The sequence below is a fragment of the Mixophyes fleayi genome, chromosome 4 (assembly GCF_038048845.1).
Source record: "Mixophyes fleayi isolate aMixFle1 chromosome 4, aMixFle1.hap1, whole genome shotgun sequence".
NCBI classification, from domain to species: Eukaryota; Metazoa; Chordata; class Amphibia; order Anura; family Limnodynastidae; genus Mixophyes; species Mixophyes fleayi.
The window spans coordinates 45,046,425-45,069,332 of record NC_134405.1 but is presented as its reverse complement, the minus strand read 5'-3'; the positions used below and the strand labels follow the sequence as shown (position 1 = coordinate 45,069,332).

At 43.5% G+C, this 22,908-nt stretch overlaps 2 protein-coding genes across 2 annotated transcripts; both read left to right on the top strand.

Annotated features, from left to right (window-relative positions):
* The first annotated feature begins 759 nt into the window (after positions 1 to 759).
* Positions 760 to 14,246, top strand: PPAN (peter pan homolog). Its single transcript, XM_075206851.1, has 12 exons — positions 760 to 891; positions 4,484 to 4,654; positions 5,147 to 5,248; positions 5,446 to 5,496; positions 6,293 to 6,463; positions 9,966 to 10,042; positions 10,333 to 10,440; positions 10,751 to 10,874; positions 10,957 to 11,035; positions 11,380 to 11,509; positions 12,659 to 12,813; positions 13,724 to 14,246. The coding sequence occupies exons 1-12, from the start codon at positions 877 to 879 to the stop codon at positions 14,128 to 14,130; spliced, it is 1,590 nt and encodes a 529-aa protein (XP_075062952.1). The 5' UTR covers positions 760 to 876; the 3' UTR covers positions 14,131 to 14,246.
* A 6,468-nt stretch (positions 14,247 to 20,714) lies between these two features.
* Positions 20,715 to 21,588, top strand: ZNHIT3 (zinc finger HIT-type containing 3). The gene has a single exon (XM_075206855.1). It carries the CDS (start codon positions 20,824 to 20,826, stop codon positions 21,259 to 21,261), a length of 438 nt encoding a protein of 145 aa, XP_075062956.1. The 5' UTR covers positions 20,715 to 20,823; the 3' UTR covers positions 21,262 to 21,588.
* The last annotated feature ends 1,320 nt before the right edge of the window (positions 21,589 to 22,908 follow it).

Genomic DNA, 22,908 nt, shown 5'->3' with positions numbered 1-22,908 from the left:
GAGGGGGCAGAGAGCGGATGCTGAGGGGGCAGAGCGCGGATGTAGAGGGGACACAGAGTGTGTGGATGCAGGGGGAACAGATGCGGGTGGATGCAGGGGGCAGAGAGCGGGTGGATGCAGGAGGCACAGTGTGTGTTAGCTGTAAATTATTCTTTGACGGAAATATAATTGAAAAAATTATATATAAAAATAATATTTTCCCTTGGATTTATGTGTATTATTTTTGCATACAACTAAATAAGTATTTCTGTCTTGACCTAAATACTTATTACGTTTTTTTGACTACTTATAAAACGGGACTGGTAGATAATTATTTTGGAGGGGTGCCTTGAAAAAATTATGGAGACTCTAAGGGTGCCGCGAACTGCAAAAAGTTTGGGAACCACTGCTTTAAATAATCATATATGTGTGTTTTTTTATCTAAATAATCCAGGAATTACCTACTTTAATTAAGTTTAATTCAACCTATATGCTGATTGTAGGACCACAAGGGTCAGAAATATATGTGTACAAATTAATATTTATTACTTACTAACTGGCCAGGCTATCAGAGGGGACGTGAAATTAAGTATGTATTATTCTTAATTATTCAGCAAGTCACAGCCTTAGTAATTCAGATTCAGCTTATGGGGGATCCTCACTGACAGTGACTCAGATACAGATACATGAGAAATGCATCCTAGGACACTGTTACCCTCATCAGGGAATCACCAGCCCGGAACTAACCTGCGGCGGAACCAACAGCTCGGGGTGCTTGTGTCTCCTCACACAGCAGCCGAGCCGGAAGTGTCTGTGCTACACGTGGTGGTGTGGCCGGAGCGGAGCCGGAAGTGCCTGTCCTACACGTGGTGCAGTGGCAGCAGCGGAGCCGGTAGCATGAGGAAGGATAAGGTGAGAGAGGGGTAGATATCTAGTATGACCAGCCCCGGACACTGTGTGAGACGTACTAAGGCTGTGCTGCTGTAGAACTACAAGTCTCAGAATGCATTGTCTGCCAGGAGCTGGTATGAATTGCTGGGAGTTGTAGTTCTGCGACATATAGAGTTATTTTGCCTGAACCTGAGCTCTCCTGTCCCAGAAGGAATCTGCCCATATAAAAAAATATTATTATTATTAATAATTATAATATCATTGTTTGTATGGTAGCACAATATTACCAGCAGAGACCAATCGATTCTTAGTCTGATCTAAAGTGATAGCGGATGATGTGATTGATGTTTGAGCCAGGGCAGGCTATCAGAGGGAAAATATATGTATTTCTTTTATTTCTAAGAAAATATATTTATTTGTACATGGTATGAGAGTGACAACAGGCTGCCAAATCTTATGAGCTTGGTTTATGAAGTTGATGCTTGTACAGTTAAGCTGGGTACACACTACAGAAATTTCCACCAACTTTTTATGCCGAGCGATTTTACATGCGATCGATGGTCCGAAATGCTCGGTCCATGGACTGCATACACACTAGCCTTGTTTAGGATGATAAAGGGAAGAGCGGACGTCCCTTTAGCGACTTTTTACAGCCATGTTTTAGTGAGCAATGACTGTATAATTTTGTACTCACTGTTGTGGATCGGTCGGAAGTTTATACACACTACACAGCGGAAACTAGATTGGAACGAAAATATTAAACGGTGCGACCAACCAAATGAGGCGACAATCGTCCATTTGGGCAGACTTTCGACCATCGTGTCACTGCACACACTGACCCGACTTTTGAACGAGCAGTCATATGTCGGGTGATTGAGCCGATTATTGGACGAAAACTGTGTAGTGTGTACCCAGCTTTAGTTGGTAGACTTGCTGATGAATTCTCTGGGGACAGTATAAAAACTGGTGCAAAGGAAAAAAGGTGGTGGTGCCCACAGTAGTGTGACCGATACAGGCATCTGATTGTTCTGTGCAACATTCCTTTCTACTGTACATCAGTTTCCATAAATAATCCCTTCTGTATACTGATTTTGAGCTGCTGTGCTTGATTTCTCACCAGTGGTAAATGATTCGAAAGCTAAAGGTAGATGTAAAATAGGGGTAAGTTAGGTATGACTTTGCCAAATAAAAACACTGATTTGAAGCATCTGCTAAGCATAGAAATATCAACTTGGGGACCCAAATAGGTTGCATGTCTATGTACATAATACAGAGGGAGCTCACTTATTGTTATGTAAACTTTGCTGTAAACCACAGCAACCAATCATACAGTCACTTTCATTGTCTAACTCTAACTTGCATTAGACCAGTGATGGGCAATCTGATACACTCTGAAGGCCTTCAAAAAGGTTGCACATTACTCTTAATCTCCGTAATAAATTTAAAATAACACATTTATTCAAAGAAAGAGACACCTATCTGTAATAATATATTAGCAGGCATTTTAAAAGTGTTACAAGTTATTTCAAACAATTCTGACAATAAACCAGGGGGGAGCTGGGGGCCAACAGTGAAGGCACAGAGGGTCACCTGTTGCCCCTCACTGCATTAGACACATAAATCTCATTGGTCACTATTTTTTCTGCATATTTTGCACTTTAATTCAGTTTTCGTAAATGACCCTACCAGCTTTACAAAACAAAAATCACTTTAGAAAATTGGAGATGAACATATGTAAAATCTTTGTCTGTTTCTACAACTATGGGACTTCTGTTGGTAATAAAACAATATCACCAAAAAGTTCAAAGGGTGCATATAGAGCAGTGATGAGCAACGTACGATAGTTGGAGGGCCAGCCAGCCTTCAAAGGGGCTGCATAAAGGAAGGGGGGAGGTCACTCTCCTCCAGGTTGCCACATGACCTCCCTGCTCTGTGCAGGGGAGGTGACTTACGCAGAAGTCGGCTGCCCCCGTTTTCATAAGATCAGGACCAGTCGGCTGGGGTCCGCAGGTGAAGGCTCGTTATTGCCCACCACTGATATAGAGGCTAGTGGAAGGCAGATAATTGAGAAGAGATGAGAATTTTTCTTCGTGGTTTTTGTTTTTGGTACAGTGGAAAACATTACTAACCATATGCAAAAGCCTATAGCAACAAATCAGATATTTGCTTTGTCTTACTTGCACTAGATCAGTGTTTCCTAATTTCAATCCTTAGGGCCTCCTAACAGTGCAGGTTTTCCAAATGTCCTTGCAGGAGCACAGGTGTATTCGTTACTGACTGGCACAGTGTAACAGGTCCACAGCTGGTACTAAGTGACCTGGAAAACCTGCACTGTTAGATGGCCCTGCGGATTGTGATGGCACTGCACCAGATCAATCGAAGCTTGTCTCTGGTTGCTATGGAATTTGCACTTTGTTCGTAAACAACCGGAACTATTCTGTCTGAAACGTTGGAGTTTAATTTTATCAAGTTCATTGTGGGATTTGTAGCTTAGTCGATCGTGAACACAAAAATGTTCTAGTTTTAAATGTCATCCAACATGGTTTCCACATCTGCGATCTGGGGGACACAGGGTTACTAATGGGGATTAATTACCACTCTCAGAAAGCAACACATTTATTAAGGAAAAAAATCCTCAACCCAGTCCTAAGCCCCCCTTCCTGCAGAGAACCACTAGTTTTTTAAATTCCCTGGAGGTTTTCATCCCGGGCTGTGCCTTGTGTCTTTTGCACGCAAGATTGTGTAGTCTACTTTGGTCTGGAGCAAGGCAGCAGATAGCTGTAGGACCAGACACGTTGATGTATTCCAGCCTCGTCTCCCTCTGATGTTCAACTTTGTGTCCTCTGGAACATGTTTTCTCATTGTGTCTCCGGGGAGCACAAAGTGCTTGTACAGGGGTGTCTGCATATGATCGTTATTTATTGCCATCTAGGCAGTTAGCTCCATTGTTTGGAGGAAGGTTAACACCATACAGGAGTATGGTGGTTGATACCTCTTGAGGCACGATGCTGATGCCAGCGCCTTGGGAGCGTACAGTGTCTCCCTTATTACTCTATTGTCTGTGGCCTGTTGACATAGTTAGCAGAGCTCAATACTATTCTATACTTTTAATTTCACTGCTATTTTGTTATAAGCAACCTGGGGTGTCAAAGCAGGAAGAGGAATTAAATACTAAGAGAAGGAGCCTACGTTGACGTTGGGACATGTAATGAGTCTGTCTGCTCTAGAGGTCTCCTCCATATGCTTTGGAAAAATAATTTATTGTTGTGTAAAAATGTAATTTTTTTTAGTCAGGTAGCGACTTTGATGTCCTACATAATTGCGTATGACAAACCTTGTTTAATCCTTAATTTATTCCCTTTCCTGCTTTAAAGAGTATTGTTTACCAATCCTTACACGTACTATGAGCATATCATGGTGTTCCATTGTACATGGGTGATTTGTGTTCTTGGGACTATTGTTTTGATGCAACATTGAATAAAAACAGATGTCTTCTCGTGTCTGTCTGTTCATTATTTCTGTTAGTGGGTATAGTTTGTTTATTATTATGGGGGCATAACCGAGAACGCTTTGTGACTCGACATTTTATAGCTCTACCTGTCTTCACCTCTAGACTAAAAACCAGAAGAAGCTCCACGCGGCGGCCGTTCATAATGCAGAGGAAGAATACAGCAGCGTTCCCCACTCCTTTGTGTTCCATCGAGGGCAGATTGGGAAGAATGTGCAGCAGCTGATTATGGACGTCAGACGGGCCATGGAGCCCTTTACTGCAACGTCTCTCAAGGTGACAGCGATCTGCCTTTGTGTCTGGGGATCCAGATAGAACTGTACAACACTGAGCTGCCAGGAATCTTAGAGCAGTCACACTTAGATGGAGGTGACCTGCACACAGTGGAGGCAGCAGCCAGTGACATCATTGAGGCTTTCTTGCCCCTTGTATATTCCACCTAAATGTTCTTTGTGTAGTTAGTTGATAATCAGGGGGTAAATGTATCAAGTTGAGAGTTTTCCTGCGGGTTTGAAAAACCAATCAGATTCTAACTTGTCATTTATTTAGTACATTCTACAAAATGTTGGCTAGAATCTGATTGGTTGCTATAGGCAACAACTCCACTTTTCAAACTCGCTGGAAAACTCTCAGCTTGATTCATTTACCCCCAGATGTTGTTTTGAATAACTACACCATAGTATTTTAGTTCTATTTTTTGTCACAAATTAAAGCAACTGAAGCCTATTAATTAAGGCAGTAACCATAACAATGTTCATTGTTTCCTAGATTCGCAAGAAAAATGCCCTAAAAGACTTTGTTGCAGTAGCCGGCCCCCTCGGAGTGACTCATTTCCTAATCTTCAGCAAGACAGAAACCAACGTCAACTTTGTAAGTATTGGGCCTGAGACATGTACCGTATGAGGCTTACTTGGGGGTTATCTGACTGATATATACACTTCTGCATGACATGAATAGCCTACTCCACATTCCTACCTCCCTTCTCCTGGTTGGATCTCTACCATTCCAGTTTACCCCTCACGTTCTCAGGGATCACAAAATAATTTCCATTTTGTCCTCCTCTGCAGAAATTTGTCCGCTTGCCCAGAGGACCAACATTGCACTTCAAAGTGACGCAGGTTGGTATCATTTTCGTTACCCGTCACGGTCTTTTGCCTGTTTCCTCCATACCCTCACTCCCTGCCAACTTTCTTGTTTTTCTCTCACATTGAGTGAACGTTAATTCTGTCGGCTCTGTTGTGTGTTTTCAACTGTCCATATTCCCCATAAGCTTTTCATTGCTCCTGTGCTATTCTGTCCTCCTTACTAAACATAAATTCCCTATCTCAGTGATTTACTCTCTTCCCTTCTTGCTATTTTCGTAACATTCCATACAGTGGCAATATGTCCTATGTAGAGGTTGGATTAACAACCAATCAGCAGGTGGTTTTCATAGTCTACGTAGTGCTAGAAGCATGATACTGTTCTGATTGCTATAGGCTATGTGGTGTATTTTTCTGTGATCGGCAATAAATACAATCGCAAACCATTGTAACCACATCCGGTAATTCCAGGCAAATTTACCTTGGGTGTTTTATCAGTTTCTCATTACCCCCCGAAACCATGATATTACAGCAGGTCTATAAAACACACACAGCCGTTTCTTATAACTTCTGTTGTGTTTGTGTGAATGTGGCAGGGAATGAGACGACCGTTTACGGTATATTTAGGATCCACAACTACCAAGCTGATCTTCGCTTTCACATTGTATTCTGCCCTGCAAAGATTGCAGCTATAACCTTATTGTTATTAGTTACTCGTTACTCTATGATTGAGCTTACTTGACTGTGTTTTTTTTTTAATAAGCCTTTAAGTTTTTAGTGTGCAATGTTTTATGATTGTCTCACAAACACGGATGTTCACTCCTATGTGTAGTACTCCCTGGTAAAGGACGTTGTCTCCTCCCTGAAGAAGCATCGGATGCACGAGCAGCAGTTTTCTCACCCTCCTCTCCTGGTCCTCAATAACTTTGGCACACAAGGGATGCATGTCAAGGTGATGGCCACAATGTTCCAGAACATGTTCCCCTCCATTAATGTCCACAAGGTGAGACCGGAATACTGGCTGCTTCCGTTATTAATGTTCTACCGATAATCCGATTCATAAACTAGAGTTTATTAACAGAATTCCCTATAAACTCACGGAAGTGAAACATTGGGATATACAATGTCAAATACTCTTTGATGTTACCTTGCTTCTCCCCAAAATCCTTCCGATTACCGAATGTTCCAGCTAGAACCGCAATCCAGGCCAGTCATATCCGATCATCCCAACACCTTGATCTCCTCCTGCTCAGGCCTTTTAAACCCCCAAAGGTTCCCACGACAGCTGCTCCCGCCATGAGAAAGGAGATCTTGAACCCCCACCAATTATAGAGTACAGGCTTATACAAGTGGGGCAGTCTATTGTGGCGAGTCCCAGTTAATATGTACGGGAGCCCCTGCGGTGATTGGCTCCAGTAAGACGGGGAGATAGCGATCAGGCCAAGGTACAGGAGGGATACATTCTTCAAATAAAGAGAAGTATTAGAACACGAGGACATGCACTGACACTGGAGGGAAGAGAAGTATTAGAACACGAGGACATGCACTGACACTGGAGGGAAGAGAAGTATTAGAACACGAGGACATGCACTGACACTGGAGGGAAGAGAAGTATTAGAACACAAGGACATGCACTGACACTGGGGGGAAGAGAAGTATTAGAACACAAGGACATGCACTGACACTGGAGGGAAGAGAAGTATTAGAACACGAGGACATGCACTGACACTGGAGGGAAGAGAAGTATTAGAACACGAGGACATGCACTGACACTGGAGGGAAGAGAAGTATTAGAACACGAGGACATGCACTGACACTGGAGGGAAGAGAAGTATTAGAACACGAGGACATGCACTGACACTGGAGGGAAGAGAAGTATTAGAACATGAGGACATGTACTGACACTGGAGGGAAGAGAAGTATTAGAACACGAGGACATGTACTGACACTGGAGGGAAGAGAAGTATTAGAACACGAGGACATGCACTGACACTGGGGGGAAGAGAAGTATTAGAACATGAGGACATGTACTGACACTGGAGGGAAGAGAAGTATTAGAACACGAGGACATGCACTGACACTGGGGGGAAGAGAAGTATTAGAACACGAGGACATGTACTGACACTGGAGGGAAGATAAGTATTAGAACACGAGGACATGCACTGACACTGGAGGGAAGAGAAGTATTAGAACACGAGGACATGTACTGACACTGGAGGGAAGAGAAGTATTAGAACACGAGGACATGTACTGACACTGGGGGGAAGAGAAGTATTAGAACACGAGGACATGTACTGACACTGGAGGGAAGAGAAGTATTAGAACACGAGGACATGTACTGACACTGGGGGGAAGAGAAGTATTAGAACACAAGGACATGCACTGACACTGGAGGGAAGAGAAGTATTAGAACACGAGGACATGTACTGACACTGGGGGGAAGAGAAGTATTAGAACACGAGGACATGCACTGACACTGGGGGGAAGAGAAGTATTAGAACACGAGGACATGTACTGACACTGGAGGGAAGAGAAGTATTAGAACACGAGGACATGTACTGACACTGGGGGGAAGAGAAGTATTAGAACACAAGGACATGCACTGACACTGGAGGGAAGAGAAGTATTAGAACACAAGGACATGTACTGACACTGGAGGGAAGAGAAGTATTAGAACACGAGGACATGTACTGACACTGGGGGGAAGAGAAGTATTAGAACACGAGGACATGTACTGACACTGGAGGGAAGAGAAGTATTAGAACACAAGGACATGTACTGACACTGGGGGGAAGAGAAGTATTAGAACACGAGGACATGTACTGACACTGGAGGGAAGAGAAGTATTAGAACACGAGGATATGTACTGACACTGGGGGGAAGAGAAGTATTAGAACACGAGGACATGTACTGACACTGGGGGGAAGAGAAGTATTAGAACACAAGGACATGTACTGACACTGGAGGGAAGAGAAGTATTAGAACACGAGGATATGTACTGACACTGGGGGGAAGAGAAGTATTAGAACACGAGGACATGTACTGACACTGGGGGGAAGAGAAGTATTAGAACACAAGGACATGTACTGACACTGGAGGGAAGAGAAGTATTAGAACACAAGGACATGTACTGACACTGGGGGGAAGAGAAGTATTAGAACACGAGGACATGCACTGACACTGGGGGGGAAGAGAAGTATTAGAACACAAGGACATGTACTGACACTGGGGGGAAGAGAAGTATTAGAACACAAGGACATGCACTGACACTGGAGGGAAGAGAAGTATTAGAACACAAGGACATGTACTGACACTGGGGGGGAAGAGAAGTATTAGAACACGAGGACATGCACTGACACTGGGGGGAAGAGAAGTATTAGAACACGAGGACATGCACTGACACTGGGGGGGAAGAGAAGTATTAGAACACAAGGACATGTACTGACACTGGGGGGAAGAGAAGTATTAGAACACGAGGACATGCACTGACACTGGGGGGGAAGAGAAGTATTAGAACACAAGGACATGTACTGACACTGGGGGGAAGAGAAGTATTAGAACACGAGGACATGCACTGACACTGGGGGGGAAGAGAAGTATTAGAACACAAGGACATGTACTGACACTGGGGGGAAGAGAAGTATTAGAACACAAGGACATGCACTGACACTGGAGGGAAGAGAAGTATTAGAACACAAGGACATGTACTGACACTGGGGGGGAAGAGAAGTATTAGAACACGAGGACATGTACTGACACTGGAGGGAAGTAGGTTCAGAGGAAATTTGAGGAAAAATTACTTCACAGAAAGGGTAGTGGATAAGTGGAATAGTCTCCCATCAGAGGTGGTTGAGGCTAATACAGTAGAGCAATTTAAACATGCTTGGGATAGACACAAAGATATCCTTACAAAGGACCAAATAGGGTTTGAGGTTTCCATAGGTTAACAAAAAAAAGTTGTGCAGACTAGATGGGCCAAGCGGTTCTTTTCTGCCGTCTAATTCTATGTTCCCAGGGAAGGGGATAGAGTGAGGGGGAAATGGGTTAGAGTAGCACACCCTAGTTTTTACCCCGTAGGTGATTTTAATGCTACTTGAGCATTATACAAATGTCTCCTTCCGGTTACTGTTGTCCTGGTCGGTTCTGTTTCCACGTCCATCACCACGGAGTGCTTGCCTGGACTGGGCGTTGATAGCCACCTATGTATGACACTCCTTGGGCAGGAGTGCCAACACGTATTTCTTCACCGGCCTTTTAACAGGACCACATGGTTGTGTATCAAGAAATGAAGTAGAGCACCACAGGCATTCTTCCCAGTGAGAGGGGACGTTCCTTAGCGGGATGACCTTTATTTTGTGGTGCTGGGGACCCCCATCTCGCCACAGGGTGAACAGTCTTCATATCACTTGTCCTACACTGTAATGTGCCAACTATGTCCTGGTTTCAATACAAACTTCATTCACCTCGATCACTTCCTGTCTGACGCTTTTGTTGCTTACCTGTAGGTAAACTTGAACACGATCCGCAGATGTATCCTCATTAACTACATTGACGACACCCAGCTGCTTGAATTCAGACACTAGTAAGTAATGTGAGATCTAGTGCTTATTTTCTCTTATTGTAGCCAGTAGATATTAACTGGGTAATTTAGGTTTTTGTAATTTTGCTGAGCTTTGCTTATTATTATTATTTTTTTAATAGGATGATATAAAACACAGTTTTACTTTTCCACTCTAATCTTTTGGGATCCATATACCGCTTACAATAAAAGCAAAATTAAATGTCATTTAATGGGGTGCAATAACAACTCCCAGCCTTTAGGTTGTGCTCTTGATGTTCTCCTAAATGATTGCCATGTCTCTGTCACCACAGCAGTCTGAAGGTGGTTCCAGTAGGAATGAGCAAGGGGGCAAAGAAGCTTCTTCAGGAAAAATTTCCCAATATGAGTCGCTGGGACGATATCAGTGAACTGCTGGTCAAGTGAGTGTCTAAAGCTGGATGAATGAGCTCAGTGGGGTCACCACCACTTTGGAAGCAGGAGCACAACAAATGGGGACACTTAAGTTCTAGAAAATAGCCATAGTATAAAAATGTTGGTGAAAATCAAAATCGGAAACAATATAGCAATGTCGTTTGGTAAAAGCTTCAGGTGGCATTTACTGATCATTTTAATGGTGGAAAACACTTTGTAGAGGAGGTATGGACAACCCTTCTGATATGAGGTGGTGGGGAGACGTAAAGTAGAAACCGATCCCCGCAAGTTCTGGAAACCTTGTTTAATGTCTTCCAGAGGAGCCAACCTCTCGGAGAGTGAGGCCGAGCAAGACGGAGAACACAACATCACAGAGCTGCCCCAGGCGTACGCCGGCAGAGGCAACATGAAGTCGCAGCAGAGCGCCGTCCGTCTTACCGAGGTCGGTGCCTCCCGCAGTAAACTTATGTTTGTGATGTATTACGATTTTCCTATATTATAATTTCTCTCTCTCTTGTCCGTAGATCGGTCCCCGGATGACTCTACAGCTGGTCAAGATTGAAGAGGGCTTAAGTGATGGCAAAGTTTTATATCACAGTTTCAGTAAGTTCCCCCCTTTGATGTATGGAAATATTGTGGGACTAATAGGACACGGAGGTACTAGAACTGAAACGGACATAGATCTGTGTTACTGGACAAATAGCCAATAGTGAGCTCCAATGGGCAGGTTTAACCGTAGTCAAATTGTATACGTAGACAAGACATCGGGTGTCTATCCATCTGTCCTCAGTCTGTCATTACAGCAGCTGTAGGAGGATTGGTGACGGGTAACGGGACTTGTAACCCTGCACTTCTACCCATTTATAGATGGGGTGTAATACAACTGTATGTGGCACTTGCTGTCTCTGTAAATGCCTTCAGCTGATGATTTCACTTCTCCTGCTCAGTCCAAAAGACAGAAGAGGAGATCAAGGCAATGTTGGAGCGCAGAGAGAAGAAGCTGAAACAGAAGAGAGAACGGAAGAAGAAGCAGGAGCTGAACGTGCAGCAGAAGCAGCAGCAGAAGGAGGAGAATAAGTGAGTCCGAGGTGTTGTCAGTGTGTAGTAAAATCCGTATTATTGAGCGTAAGATTCAGTGTTAGGCAGCTGCTGCAAAAGCCAACACGAACCTAAGATAGGAAACATAGTTTTCTAATTGTGTTGCAGTATACATATGGGTTATAAGATTTCTGTATGGAAGACCGAGCAGGACATAAGAGAGGTCAGTGCCAGGCTTACTTATTAAATAAAGGAATAGATGTGTTTAATAAAGCATGAACACATCGGGATTGTTCACTTCACAAAAGGTACTTTTAAAGTGATCTTATCATTGCTTGTTCTGTGCAGTGTTTGGCTTTGAGGTCAAGCGATCCCTATCTGGAAGTCATAACACACACAAATGTAATTTTTAGTACTTTTGTGTCTATTTAGGAAATTGCTGCACGTATAGATTAGGCCCTAGGTTCTTACACTGTGCGCCGCGGCTCACAGGGGTGCTGTGGACAGGATGAAGAAGAAGAAAAAAAAAGAAAAACTTACCAATCCGGCGGCGCCCGGGACCCAGCATCCTCCTCCCTCCTCGCTTCTCACTGAATGCCGGGTGTGACGTCATCACGCCCGACATATTCAGGGAGAAGCGGCAGGAGAGAGGAGGATGCTGGGTCCCGGGCGCTGCCGGATTGGTGAGTTTTTCTTTCTTTCTTCTTTTTTTTCAGGGGGCACAGCGTCGTTGCAGAGGGGGCAGAGCACGGTTGCAGAGGGCACAGCACGGATGCAGAGGGAGCAGAGAGCGGGTGGATGCAGGGGGCAGAGAGCGGGTGGATGCAGGGGGCAGAGAGCGGGTGGATGCAGGAGGCACAGTGTGTGTTAGCTGTAAATTATTCTTTGACAGAAATATAATTGGAAAAAATATATATAAAAATATTCTTTTCCCTTGGATTTATGTGTATTATTTTTGCATAAAACTAAATAAGTATTTCTTTCCTGACCTAAATACTTAAGTTTTTTTGACTACTTATAAAACGGGACTGGTCGATAATTATTTTGGAGGGGTGCCTTGAAATAATTATGGAGACTCTAAGGGTGCCGCGAACTGCAAAAATTTGGGAACCACTGAATTAGACCATTTTAAATAACTAAATGACCTCCGCTGTGTACTAAGGCAGTCTCTTACTTCTCCACCCGCAGGAACCGCAGCTTGGCCGGCATGAAGAGGAAGCGAGGGGAGGACGCAGAAGACAGCGAGGTGGAGGACCCTGGCGCTGCCATTGATCCAGCCCACCTGTCGGAGGATGATGATGCCGAGTATTACAGACAAGAGGTTGGAGAGGAGCCAGATAAAGGTATCCTATTTTCTAAACTAGTCTAGATTGATGCAGCAGAAGACAATTTCCTCTCTCGTTTAGTTGTGCGGCTCTTAAGTAGTATGTCTGTCTGGCTCACTGAAGTATTGGCTAACCCATTGTGCCTCTGGGGTCCCCATTTATGCCCTTGGGTTTTTCTAGGTTCCCCCTGTCTTCTTTCTCCTGTGTCTTCTTGGCATACCCTGACCCTAACACCCCCCCCCCCCCCCCCCTCCTTTGTCTGTCTGGTATAAATTGCCCAAATGCTCCCCCCTGTGTCTTTCTGGCATACGCTATCACCATCCCCCCCACCCCCCTGTTTCTTTCTGGCATACCCTATCACCATCTCACCCACCCCCCTTTGTCTTTCTGGCATACCCCTATCACCATCTCACCCACCTCCCTGTGTCTTTCTGGCATACCCTATCACCATCTCACCCACCCCCTGTGTCTTTCTGGCACACCCTATGACCATCTCACCCACCCCCCTGTGTCTTCCTGGCATACCCTATCACCATCTCACCCACCACCTGTGTCTTTCTGGCATACCCTATCACCATCCCCCCCACCCCCCTGTGTCTTTCTGGCATACCCCTATCACCATCTCACCCACCCCCCTGTGTTTTTCTGGCATACCCTACGACCATCTCACCCACCCCCTGTGTCTTTCTGGCATACCCTACGACCATCTCACCCACCCCCCTGTGTCTTTCTGGCATACCCTATCACCATCTCACCCACCACCTGTGTCTTTCTGGCATACCCTATCACCATCCCCCCCACCCCACCTGTGTCTTTCTGGCATACCCTATCACCATCTCCCCCACTACCCATTCTCCCCCCTTGTCTTTCTGATTCCTCATTAGTGCTACAGTTTAATCATGACTCATTTTCCTCACCCACTATATAGATCTCTTCCTTCATGGGAATAAAAAGAAGTTTTCCCGGCAGAAATCTGGTCCTCCTAGAAAGAAATTCAAAGAATCTAAAGGACCCTTTAAACAGAGACAGGATTCCCATCAGCCCGGCGGCCGCGCTGGACAACACAAGGCTAAATTTCCCTTCCAGAAAGGATCTAAAAGCCCCAAGGGACAATCGCCCAGACCTGGTAAAAAAGGACAGAAAGACCATAAAAATATGGAGCGCAAACAGCAACAAAAACGCCCAGGTCCTATGGGCAAGAAAAAGAAACCTGGATCCAAGAAACCCGGGGCGTTTGGCTCTAAACACCCAAAGATGGGGAAAAATGCCAAGTTTGGTGGCGGACAAAAAATGGGCGGGCCGAAAGGCAGAGCTTTTAAACAGAGGAAAAAGTAGCTTTAAATGAACAACACTATATACATGTTTTCTGTAAATAAGTGTAATTAACATCTAAGTATTACTTTATTTCATGTTTGCTCCAGCAAATTAAAATGATTTTTCCTTTTTTGAAACGGACTCTTTATACTTGGAATCAGTAACTGCAGTAAATGCACGATAAATTACATGGATCAAGGTAGATCACTGTAAATCAAAACATTTGTTCGCAAAAGATACTTTAACACTGATAAATGTATATTACATAGACTTGTATCTATTCTGTATGGTCAGCTGTTCCTGAGTGGGAACTCATTATTAGATCTCTGCGTTCAGATATGTGATGTATATACGAGTCTGCTGCAAAAAGGGCGAGTTATATACTCAGCGGGCCTGAGTCATTAAGGAGAGCAAGGCAAAAAAAGGAGTAAATTTGATCATGGACAAACCATGTTATAATGCAAGGGGTGCAAATTAGTTTATTATTTTGCACATAAGATAAATAGTGGCAGCTTATTTATGTATCGCACACATACTTGATAGCTTTCTTTTTACACTGAAATTTAAAGTTGAACTAGGACATGCCCTACCCCAACTATAAATCTGTCCCCACATTTTATATTTATCTCCCCCTCCAATGCCACATGGTTTTGCCAAGGTGCAAAGTTACTCTTATTTTACTTTGCTCTCCTCAATGACTCAGGCCCAGCATGAGCAAGTTATTTGGCAAGTGGGGTGAACATATGGCAAGGACCCAGTAACAAATGATGAATTGGGGACCAGCCACTGGAGACAGGACACTTCAACCACGAATATCCCTATTTAACACCTTCCTCCAGCCAGGGGACTACGTGCCCACAGCCTGGAGGTTGTTTAAGGGTTTTCTCTTCTTTTTGCAACAAATAAGTCTTAGGTCAGGTTTTCCTGACAGACGCGGGCCATGATCAGAGAGACTCTGCTCTCTCCCTCCACTGTCTGTTCCTAATGGGCTTCTCTCTCTTCTTAATAGTCTTAATCAAAATATGCATAACCTTGTATCTTACAGGGGAGCTGACAACACTTGTCACTTTATAGATTTAACATGAGTTTTTGGAATTAAATATGAGTTTCTTTGTGAGGGGACTGACTTTGGACGTGAGTCAATGATTACGTTTTTTTGTTTTGTTTTCGAAGAGGGGACCAAGCGGCATATATGCTGCATTGACTACAAAATCTGATAATGTGCATCATTTGTCACCATTATTATTATTATCTATTATAAGGCGGACAGTAGATAGACAGAAGCACATCATGATAATGCTAGAGATGAGTGTGAAATAGAGAACTGAACATATGACAGGATGGTGAGAGGTTAGACGTACAGTGAGGTTCATTTGCAGTGAAGGGAGAATACAGAGGTAGCAGGATAGATAGGAGGATCAGCAAGGGAATGGGGGAAGTAGTTGGGACAGTAGAGATGAGGGATGGGTGAGTATAACAGGTTTGGCAGGAGTGGAGATGTCCTATATAGCATTAGGGGTCACAGATGCATGTTTTTGATTTGTTTTATCAATTATTATATTCAAGTAAAAATTTAATAAAGGAAATATAATCCTATAAGAACATACAGATTTTGAAACAATATAGGATTTGAGAACATAGAGTTTCAGGCCACACTACTTACTCTTAGGGGTATATTTACTAAACGGCGGGTTTTAAAAAAGTGGAGATGTTGCCTAAAGCAACCAATCAGATTCTAGCTGTCATTTATTTAGTGCATTCTACAAAATGACAGCTAGAATCTGATTGGTTACTATAGGCAACATTTCCACTTCTTCAAACCCGCAGTTTAGTCAATCTAGCCCTTAGTGTTCCTGAAGCCAGGTAATATGTGTACAAATGACAACAGTCTAAGTAACCTGCAATAGGCTCTTAGACCATGGAAAATAATATTAGGTTCCTAAGTTCTTACAAAGTATGCCGAACTCAAACCTTACACGTATAGGCTTATTGTAAAGTTGAAGTTCTTATAGAAATATTACAGTGACTACTTACTACTACGTTAATAACTATAGCAAATTAAACCAATGCCATACCAGAGTGTGACAAAATCACGATTTTATTTTTTTTTAAAAAATCTGATTATTTTTTTTTAAATCAGATTTTCCTTTTTTTAAATGATCAAGTAAACAAATAAGCCAAGTAAATACAATAATACAAAGTTCTTTTAAAATACTGTATCTTTAATATATTCAATTTAAATGACTTGACAGTGTCACCAATCATGGCGTGGCACAGCAAACTACACACAAGTCTCAACACAAACTGCAAAAGGCCAGAAACAGCAATGATGTTAAAAGTTACAATAGTTGGCAATTGCCTTGTCTGATTTGTAAATCTGAAAGAGCCTATGCATTAGGTTTACTGAACGCCTTAAAAAGAAAGCTTTGTCAGTGCACAAGCCGTTTCTTAGTTTTGACTACACCAAACCAAATGTGGAAAATCTTATTTCTGCTGAAGCTGGTGATGCTGCTGCTATTAGCAATTGCTCTGCTGCTACCATGATATTTTAATTACCAGCTACAGTTTCTGAACCAATGTGCATTTTCCACCAGTCTGTTGGTGACACAACATTGTGGTCAAATAAGGTCATTAATCGAGGCTATTTTTACAGTGATAAGTTACTTCTTTTAACTGTCCTTTCTCTGAACGTGAAACACTGGTGTGGTGTTGGTCATTCCCTATGGATTCTAGAATTATCTGTTTGTTTTCTGGCCCTGTCTGTTGCCTGTGCCTCTTTGTATCACAGGAGTGATAATTAAATTAGTTCAGCAAGCAATAGCCATAGATACAGACTTTTTATTAGTAGAGCAGATAATGAAAGGTCAAAGGACTGGTCCATATTGCACAGTATGCCATTTACCATTAAAAGCTTGTTAAAACTCTGGATTTTTTTTCATGGTGATTTAATTTTTTTTAAAAAAAAAAATCATGTGATTTAAATCAAGTTGATTTAAATTGGCACACCGATATGCATCCACATTACTTGCAGTGATTATGTCCATCACCTTATAAAAAGCCAAGTTTGGTTTTCTTCTACACGATATGGAAATACTTTTTTCCTTTTATAAAAACAGACTAACAGTGTTATAGCATCTTCACACTGATTGGGAACATGAGCACAAGTCCAATATTTTGTCTGGTTAAAGCAGTGGTGGGCACCTGGCAAGCAGTCATCTGCCGCCCCTAATTGTCTATTCCCGATCTGATTTATTCTCTGCTTTGCTACAAAGCAGAGAATAAGAGCAGGCGCAGCCGTCTTCTGTGTCACGTGCCGCATGGAGTTCACGGCGCACACCAGAGACGGGCTGGGAGCAGTGCACTCTACCACCGTGCGCTGCAGGTAGAAGGGAGAACATTAGTTAGTAGAATTAGCAATAAATATGGAGCAGGTGTAGGCCTGATGGGCATGTGGGAGCATTTCAGTGGCATTTGCGGTCTGTGGGGTTATTTTGGAGCAAGTGAGGAGGTCGGAGTGGCTTGTGGCATTCTGGGCATATGGGGGCATTTTGGGATGAGTGATGTAGGTGTGCAGAGGTTGTTATCTCATCCTTAAAATTAAAGGTAATGCTCGGGCATCTTGAAGGTTGGATGGCCGCACATGTGGCCCTTGAAGTATATCGGGTTGCCTATCGCTGAAAGTACTTTACAAACTGACTCGGTGTATATGAAGCTATTAAGAGGATAACCATGAGTAATATATGTAGGGCCAGATTAACCGCAGGGCTTTATGATCTATAGCCCAGGGGCCTTGGGCAGCTGGGGGGCCCCTAAGAAAGATCTACCGTCAATGTTTTTTATATATATGTATATATATATACTTTTTTTTTTTTTTTTATACTTCAAGCGATGGCTGTCAGTGCAGGCATGGTGCATCCAGCACTGCTTAGTGAGGTCATAACTGGTTATAATTGTAAGAACCATTTATTATTTACCTATGCTAAAACCAGTTAGCATTGTTTTAACCTTAATAAACCACCATTTGTTTTCAAACTATTGCACTCCTACAAATGGTTTAACATACATAAGGTGCATTAATCCATAGATATCTTTTTTGATTTTTGAAAATACAGAGTAGGTATATTAAAATAAACATTTGTCAAGCAATGTATGCCCAATCTGATATTACTGGGGGGTCCCTGGTAATATTGGATTGGGCATATGTTGCTTGACAAATGGTACCCCTAGCCCAGGGGCCTACAGTGTCTTAATCCAGCCCTGAATATATGATAACATTTAATTATCATCACCATCTATTTATATAGCACCACTAATTCCACAGCGCTGTACAGAGAACTCACACCAACCCCTGCCGTATAGGAACTTACAGTCTAAATTCCCTAACATACACACAGACGACAGAGACACAAACTAGGGTCAATTTTGATAGCAGCCAATTAACCTACTAGTATGTTTTTGGAGTGTGGGAAGAAACCCACGCAAACACGGGGAGAACATACAAACTCCACACAAATAAGGCCATGGTTGGGAATTGAACTCATGACCCCATTGCTGTGAGGCAGAAGTGCTAACCACTTAGCCACTGTGCTGCCCCATTTAATTAACAAGACACAATATAAGGTGTGGGGAAAACTTGATACAAATTGTAGCAGGATAACCATAATAGCAGCTAGTGGGGAGCGTGCCCGTGTCTATTGTAAGTCATCAGCACTATCAGAGACTAATAATTAAGCAGCCACATACGGCTGACATTTCTGTGGTGCAGTTTGAATGAGCAGAGCCAGTGCGAGCTGGAGACATGAAACATAAACCAGTCATTGTGCAAACCTTCACCATTTATCTTATCTGACGCTCCTCTTCTGGTTCTACAGCAGGCGTTTGCTTTTGTGCTGCAGAGCCGGGACGGTTGTTTGCCATTAAGGAGGCCGTGGAGATCACCAAAGGAGGAACAGAGATAACGACAATGACAGATGAATTCACGGGGTGGCTGAACTGAGATGATATTCAGTAGATCGTCTAAACAGAGGGCAGAGGAGGAGGGGGACAGATGGCAGACCGAGGGCAGAGGGGGAGAGAGGGCAGAGGAGGAGGGGGACAGATGGCAGACCGAGGGCAGAGGAGGAGGGGGACAGATGGCAGACCGAGGGCAGAGTCTGCTGGGTCCCGGCGCCGCGCGGATTGGTAAGTTTTTGTTTTCTTTCTTTTTTTTTTGGCTGGCGCGGGGCAGAGGAGGAGGGGGACAGATGGCAGACCGAGGGCAGAGGGGGACAGAGGGCAGAGGAGGAGGGGGACCGAGGGCAGAGGGGGACAGAGGGCAGAGGAGGAGGTGGACAGATGGCAGACCGAGGGCAGAGGAGGAGGGGGACAGATGGCAGACCAAGTGCAGAGGGGGACAGAGGGCAGAGGAGGAGGGGGACAGATGGCAGACCGAGGGCAGAGGAGGAGGGGGACAGATGGCAGACCGAGGGCAGAGGAGGGGGACATCGTGACAGAGGGCAGAGGAGGGGGCCAGCGTGACAGAGGGCAGAGGAGGGGGCAACGTGAGAGAGGGCAGTGTGCCTGGATGCAGAGGGGGCAGTGTGCCTGGTTGCAGAGGGGGCAGTGTGCCTGGATGCAGAGGGGGCAGTGTGCCTGGATGCAGAGTGGCATTTTTGCATACAACTAAATAAGTATTTCTGTCGTGACCTAAATACTTATTACAACTTTTTGACCCAACTACCTCTAAAACAGGACTGTTCAGTAATTATTTTGGAGGGGTGCCTTGAAAAAAATTGGAGACTCTAAGGGTGCCGCCAACTGCAAAAGTTTGGGAACCACTGGCCTGGGCTAATCAATAGCACTGTAAGATATCATTTTATGGGTTAATTGTCTTAACATACAAACACGTATATATCAAGCACTAAAAGGTGCAAAATTAATCATTCTTAGTAAGAAAAAAATGGCACACTTTTGTAGGTTACTACATGCAGCTGTGATAAGGGAAGTGTCAATCCCAATCGAAAAAATAAATGTAAAAGAAAATTAGACATTGCCCAAAAGGGGTCTACAAAGTGCCTAACACAATTACGTGTGTCAATATACAACAGCTGATTGGTATTTCCTAGCCAGTTGGCACAAGTTCTGAGTATATGTAGGTGACCAAACAAGCCCAGGTGAAGATAGCTCTCTTAGGGGACCTATTACAGAATCTAGCGGTGCCGACAGAACCCACCTGGCGAAATTTATAAATATCAGTAAAAATGTTTTACAAAATTGTTAGTAGAAATAGTTTCCATGACTGGCAACTTTGAAAAAAAAAATCATAACTCTAGCACCATAACTTTAATAATTTTAGGAGAGTCTGTACTGTTGCCATCTGCAAACATTTCAGACCTAGAGGATGAGTAGCAAAAAAAAAAAAATTATATTGCACTACCGTGTCAGCTAGAAAAATCTATGTGATTTATTCAACATCACATAGACCTAAACGAAGATGAATCACTTTGTTTCTCTTCAGTGCCATGTGTCAGACATTAAGGTGGAGACCAAGTCGCTCCGTCAATGAGGACTGAATTTGTAACAATGTTTCTACTCTATGGTTTAGATCTCCGTGCAGAGCCGACCACACGCTACTTGCAGGTCACGCGGATGTTGAGCTCTGCACGTGGTGCTCAGGAGCTGAGATAACACAGTCGCCGGGAGGGTTTATCGGCTCCAGAACGCAGGGTAATCGCTATGGAAGCTCCGTGCTGTGTGTGCACTGCGGGCACCGCCAAGTACCGCTGCCCCGGCTGCCGCGCTCGCTACTGCTCTCTCTCCTGCTGCAAGAAGCATAAAGACGTTTGTGTTCCATTAGAATCCTCGGGATCTGAACGTTCTACGGCTGCCCCGCCCACCAGGGCTCACCCACACTCCGAGAGAGAGGATGAGCTGGTGGAGGAAGAGTCGGACACGGTCCCTCTGCAGAGGCTGCAGCTACTCGGGGAATCGGAGGAAATAAAAGAGTTATTACTGAATGCACATGTGAGACGGCTGCTGCTCGCCCTGGACCAGTCGGAGAAGACGAGCGAGGCACTGAGAGAATACATGCAAGAGCCGCTCTTTGCAGAATTTGCTGACAAATGTTTGTCACTTGCAGACACTAAAGAGAAAAAACATATTTTTGAAGACTGATGGTATTGATGGTTCTTGTGCTATTGCAAAAAAAATCCAAAATATGTTTATCTCTATCAGATCTTGTATGTACAGCAATTATATATACAACCTTGTTTTGATAATAATGGGGCCCATTTATTAATTAACAAGGTTTTGAACCCTTATTTATCACCTGTGACAGATTGTTATAAATAACATCACTTAATAATGCGATTATCGGGGGGAATTTCAGCTCTTAGAAGTTTGATAAATAGGCCCCAATGTTTTACATCTTAAGAGTGCTGGAGGCCTCCTTTGACTATTATGTTATTTTCCACCATCAATGCATAAACCTGATATAAATGTCTTTATCAAGACCCATCAGATGTCTGACTTTAGGAAATAAGCATTTTAGGTCAATGACTAAAAACCAGTATATATGTTTAGTGGCCTCAGTTTATAATTGCACGTGACTGATTTTGCGATTTCATCTTGCATATGGAAATGGTTACGTCTTTATAGAGACTTAGAGGCCTGTTTAATATTGGTCAGTGTGCGGCGGTACTTAAGGTTCTGTATCGCTGCTGGTGTGAAGGACTTGAAAAGTAATATGCAATAACAAAACTTTAATGTGAATAAATTACATGTAAAACCCAATGTAATCAGAGTTTCCTGGGTCTCGCAACCTCTTACCTTTGATCTTTGGAGTGGCGCCTCCCTCTGGGTCTTAATTGTAGTTTGCGGATTATGAAAGAACCATTGTTTTCACCAGGAGTAGACTAGGGAACGCCCCTGATTTTACAGACCATACTTTGTACACAGGTTACTACAGGAAACTATAGGTTATGTTTAATGCACAATAGGGTAACAGTTGCTATCTTCTTTTCTTTGTTGCAAGAGGGTGCACAGGTACCAAAAAGACGCATTTGCTTTTTGTATTTCCTTATATCACAGTTTAGGATTTTACATATAGATAACCTAGCAGGTTTTCTAACACTAGTCTCCTGTTTAGTCACTATTGCTAAATAGTTTAACACATACTTACCAATTTTGCAGTATTAAGCCCTGCTGGGGTTTGACATAGGAGTACGGAAGGGGGCAAGGTGCAGTTTTGGCTCCATGACGCAAGAGCGTAATTTTGAGGCGGGGAACAGGGCCAAAATGATGCCTGCTTTCTTGGGAGTCTGGGAGACCTGCCTGGAATTTGGGAGCTCTTGCTCAGGATAAGTGTCTCCAGAACTGTATAGCAAGTGAATGATATCTATAGTCAATGCACAGATTAATATATAAGGATGGCTCTGGGTTATGGTTTTTAAGTCGTCAGTCTCTGCCAAACCTTAGGATATTTTGAACCAAAGTGTGTGAAAATAGAAATAAGATAAAGTTCTGGCTCCTGACTGTAATTGACAGTGCTCTCTACAATTTGCAGCAGTTAATCACAATGGCCTCTTCCGGTCACAGGTTTTCTTTCGCGCGTGGGGAGGTAAAAGCTGAACTGGGGCTCCTGTTATCCACGGTACAATTCTTAGGGGGGTATTCAATTGTCAGCGGGTTCGAGTGCGGAAAAACTAATACCGTTAAAACGGTAATCTCTTGCTGGATTTCAGCTCGCAGCTCCCTGAGCTGTGAGCTGAAATCCAGCGAGTAAATTACCGTATTAACGTTTTTTCCGCGCAGGATTACCGT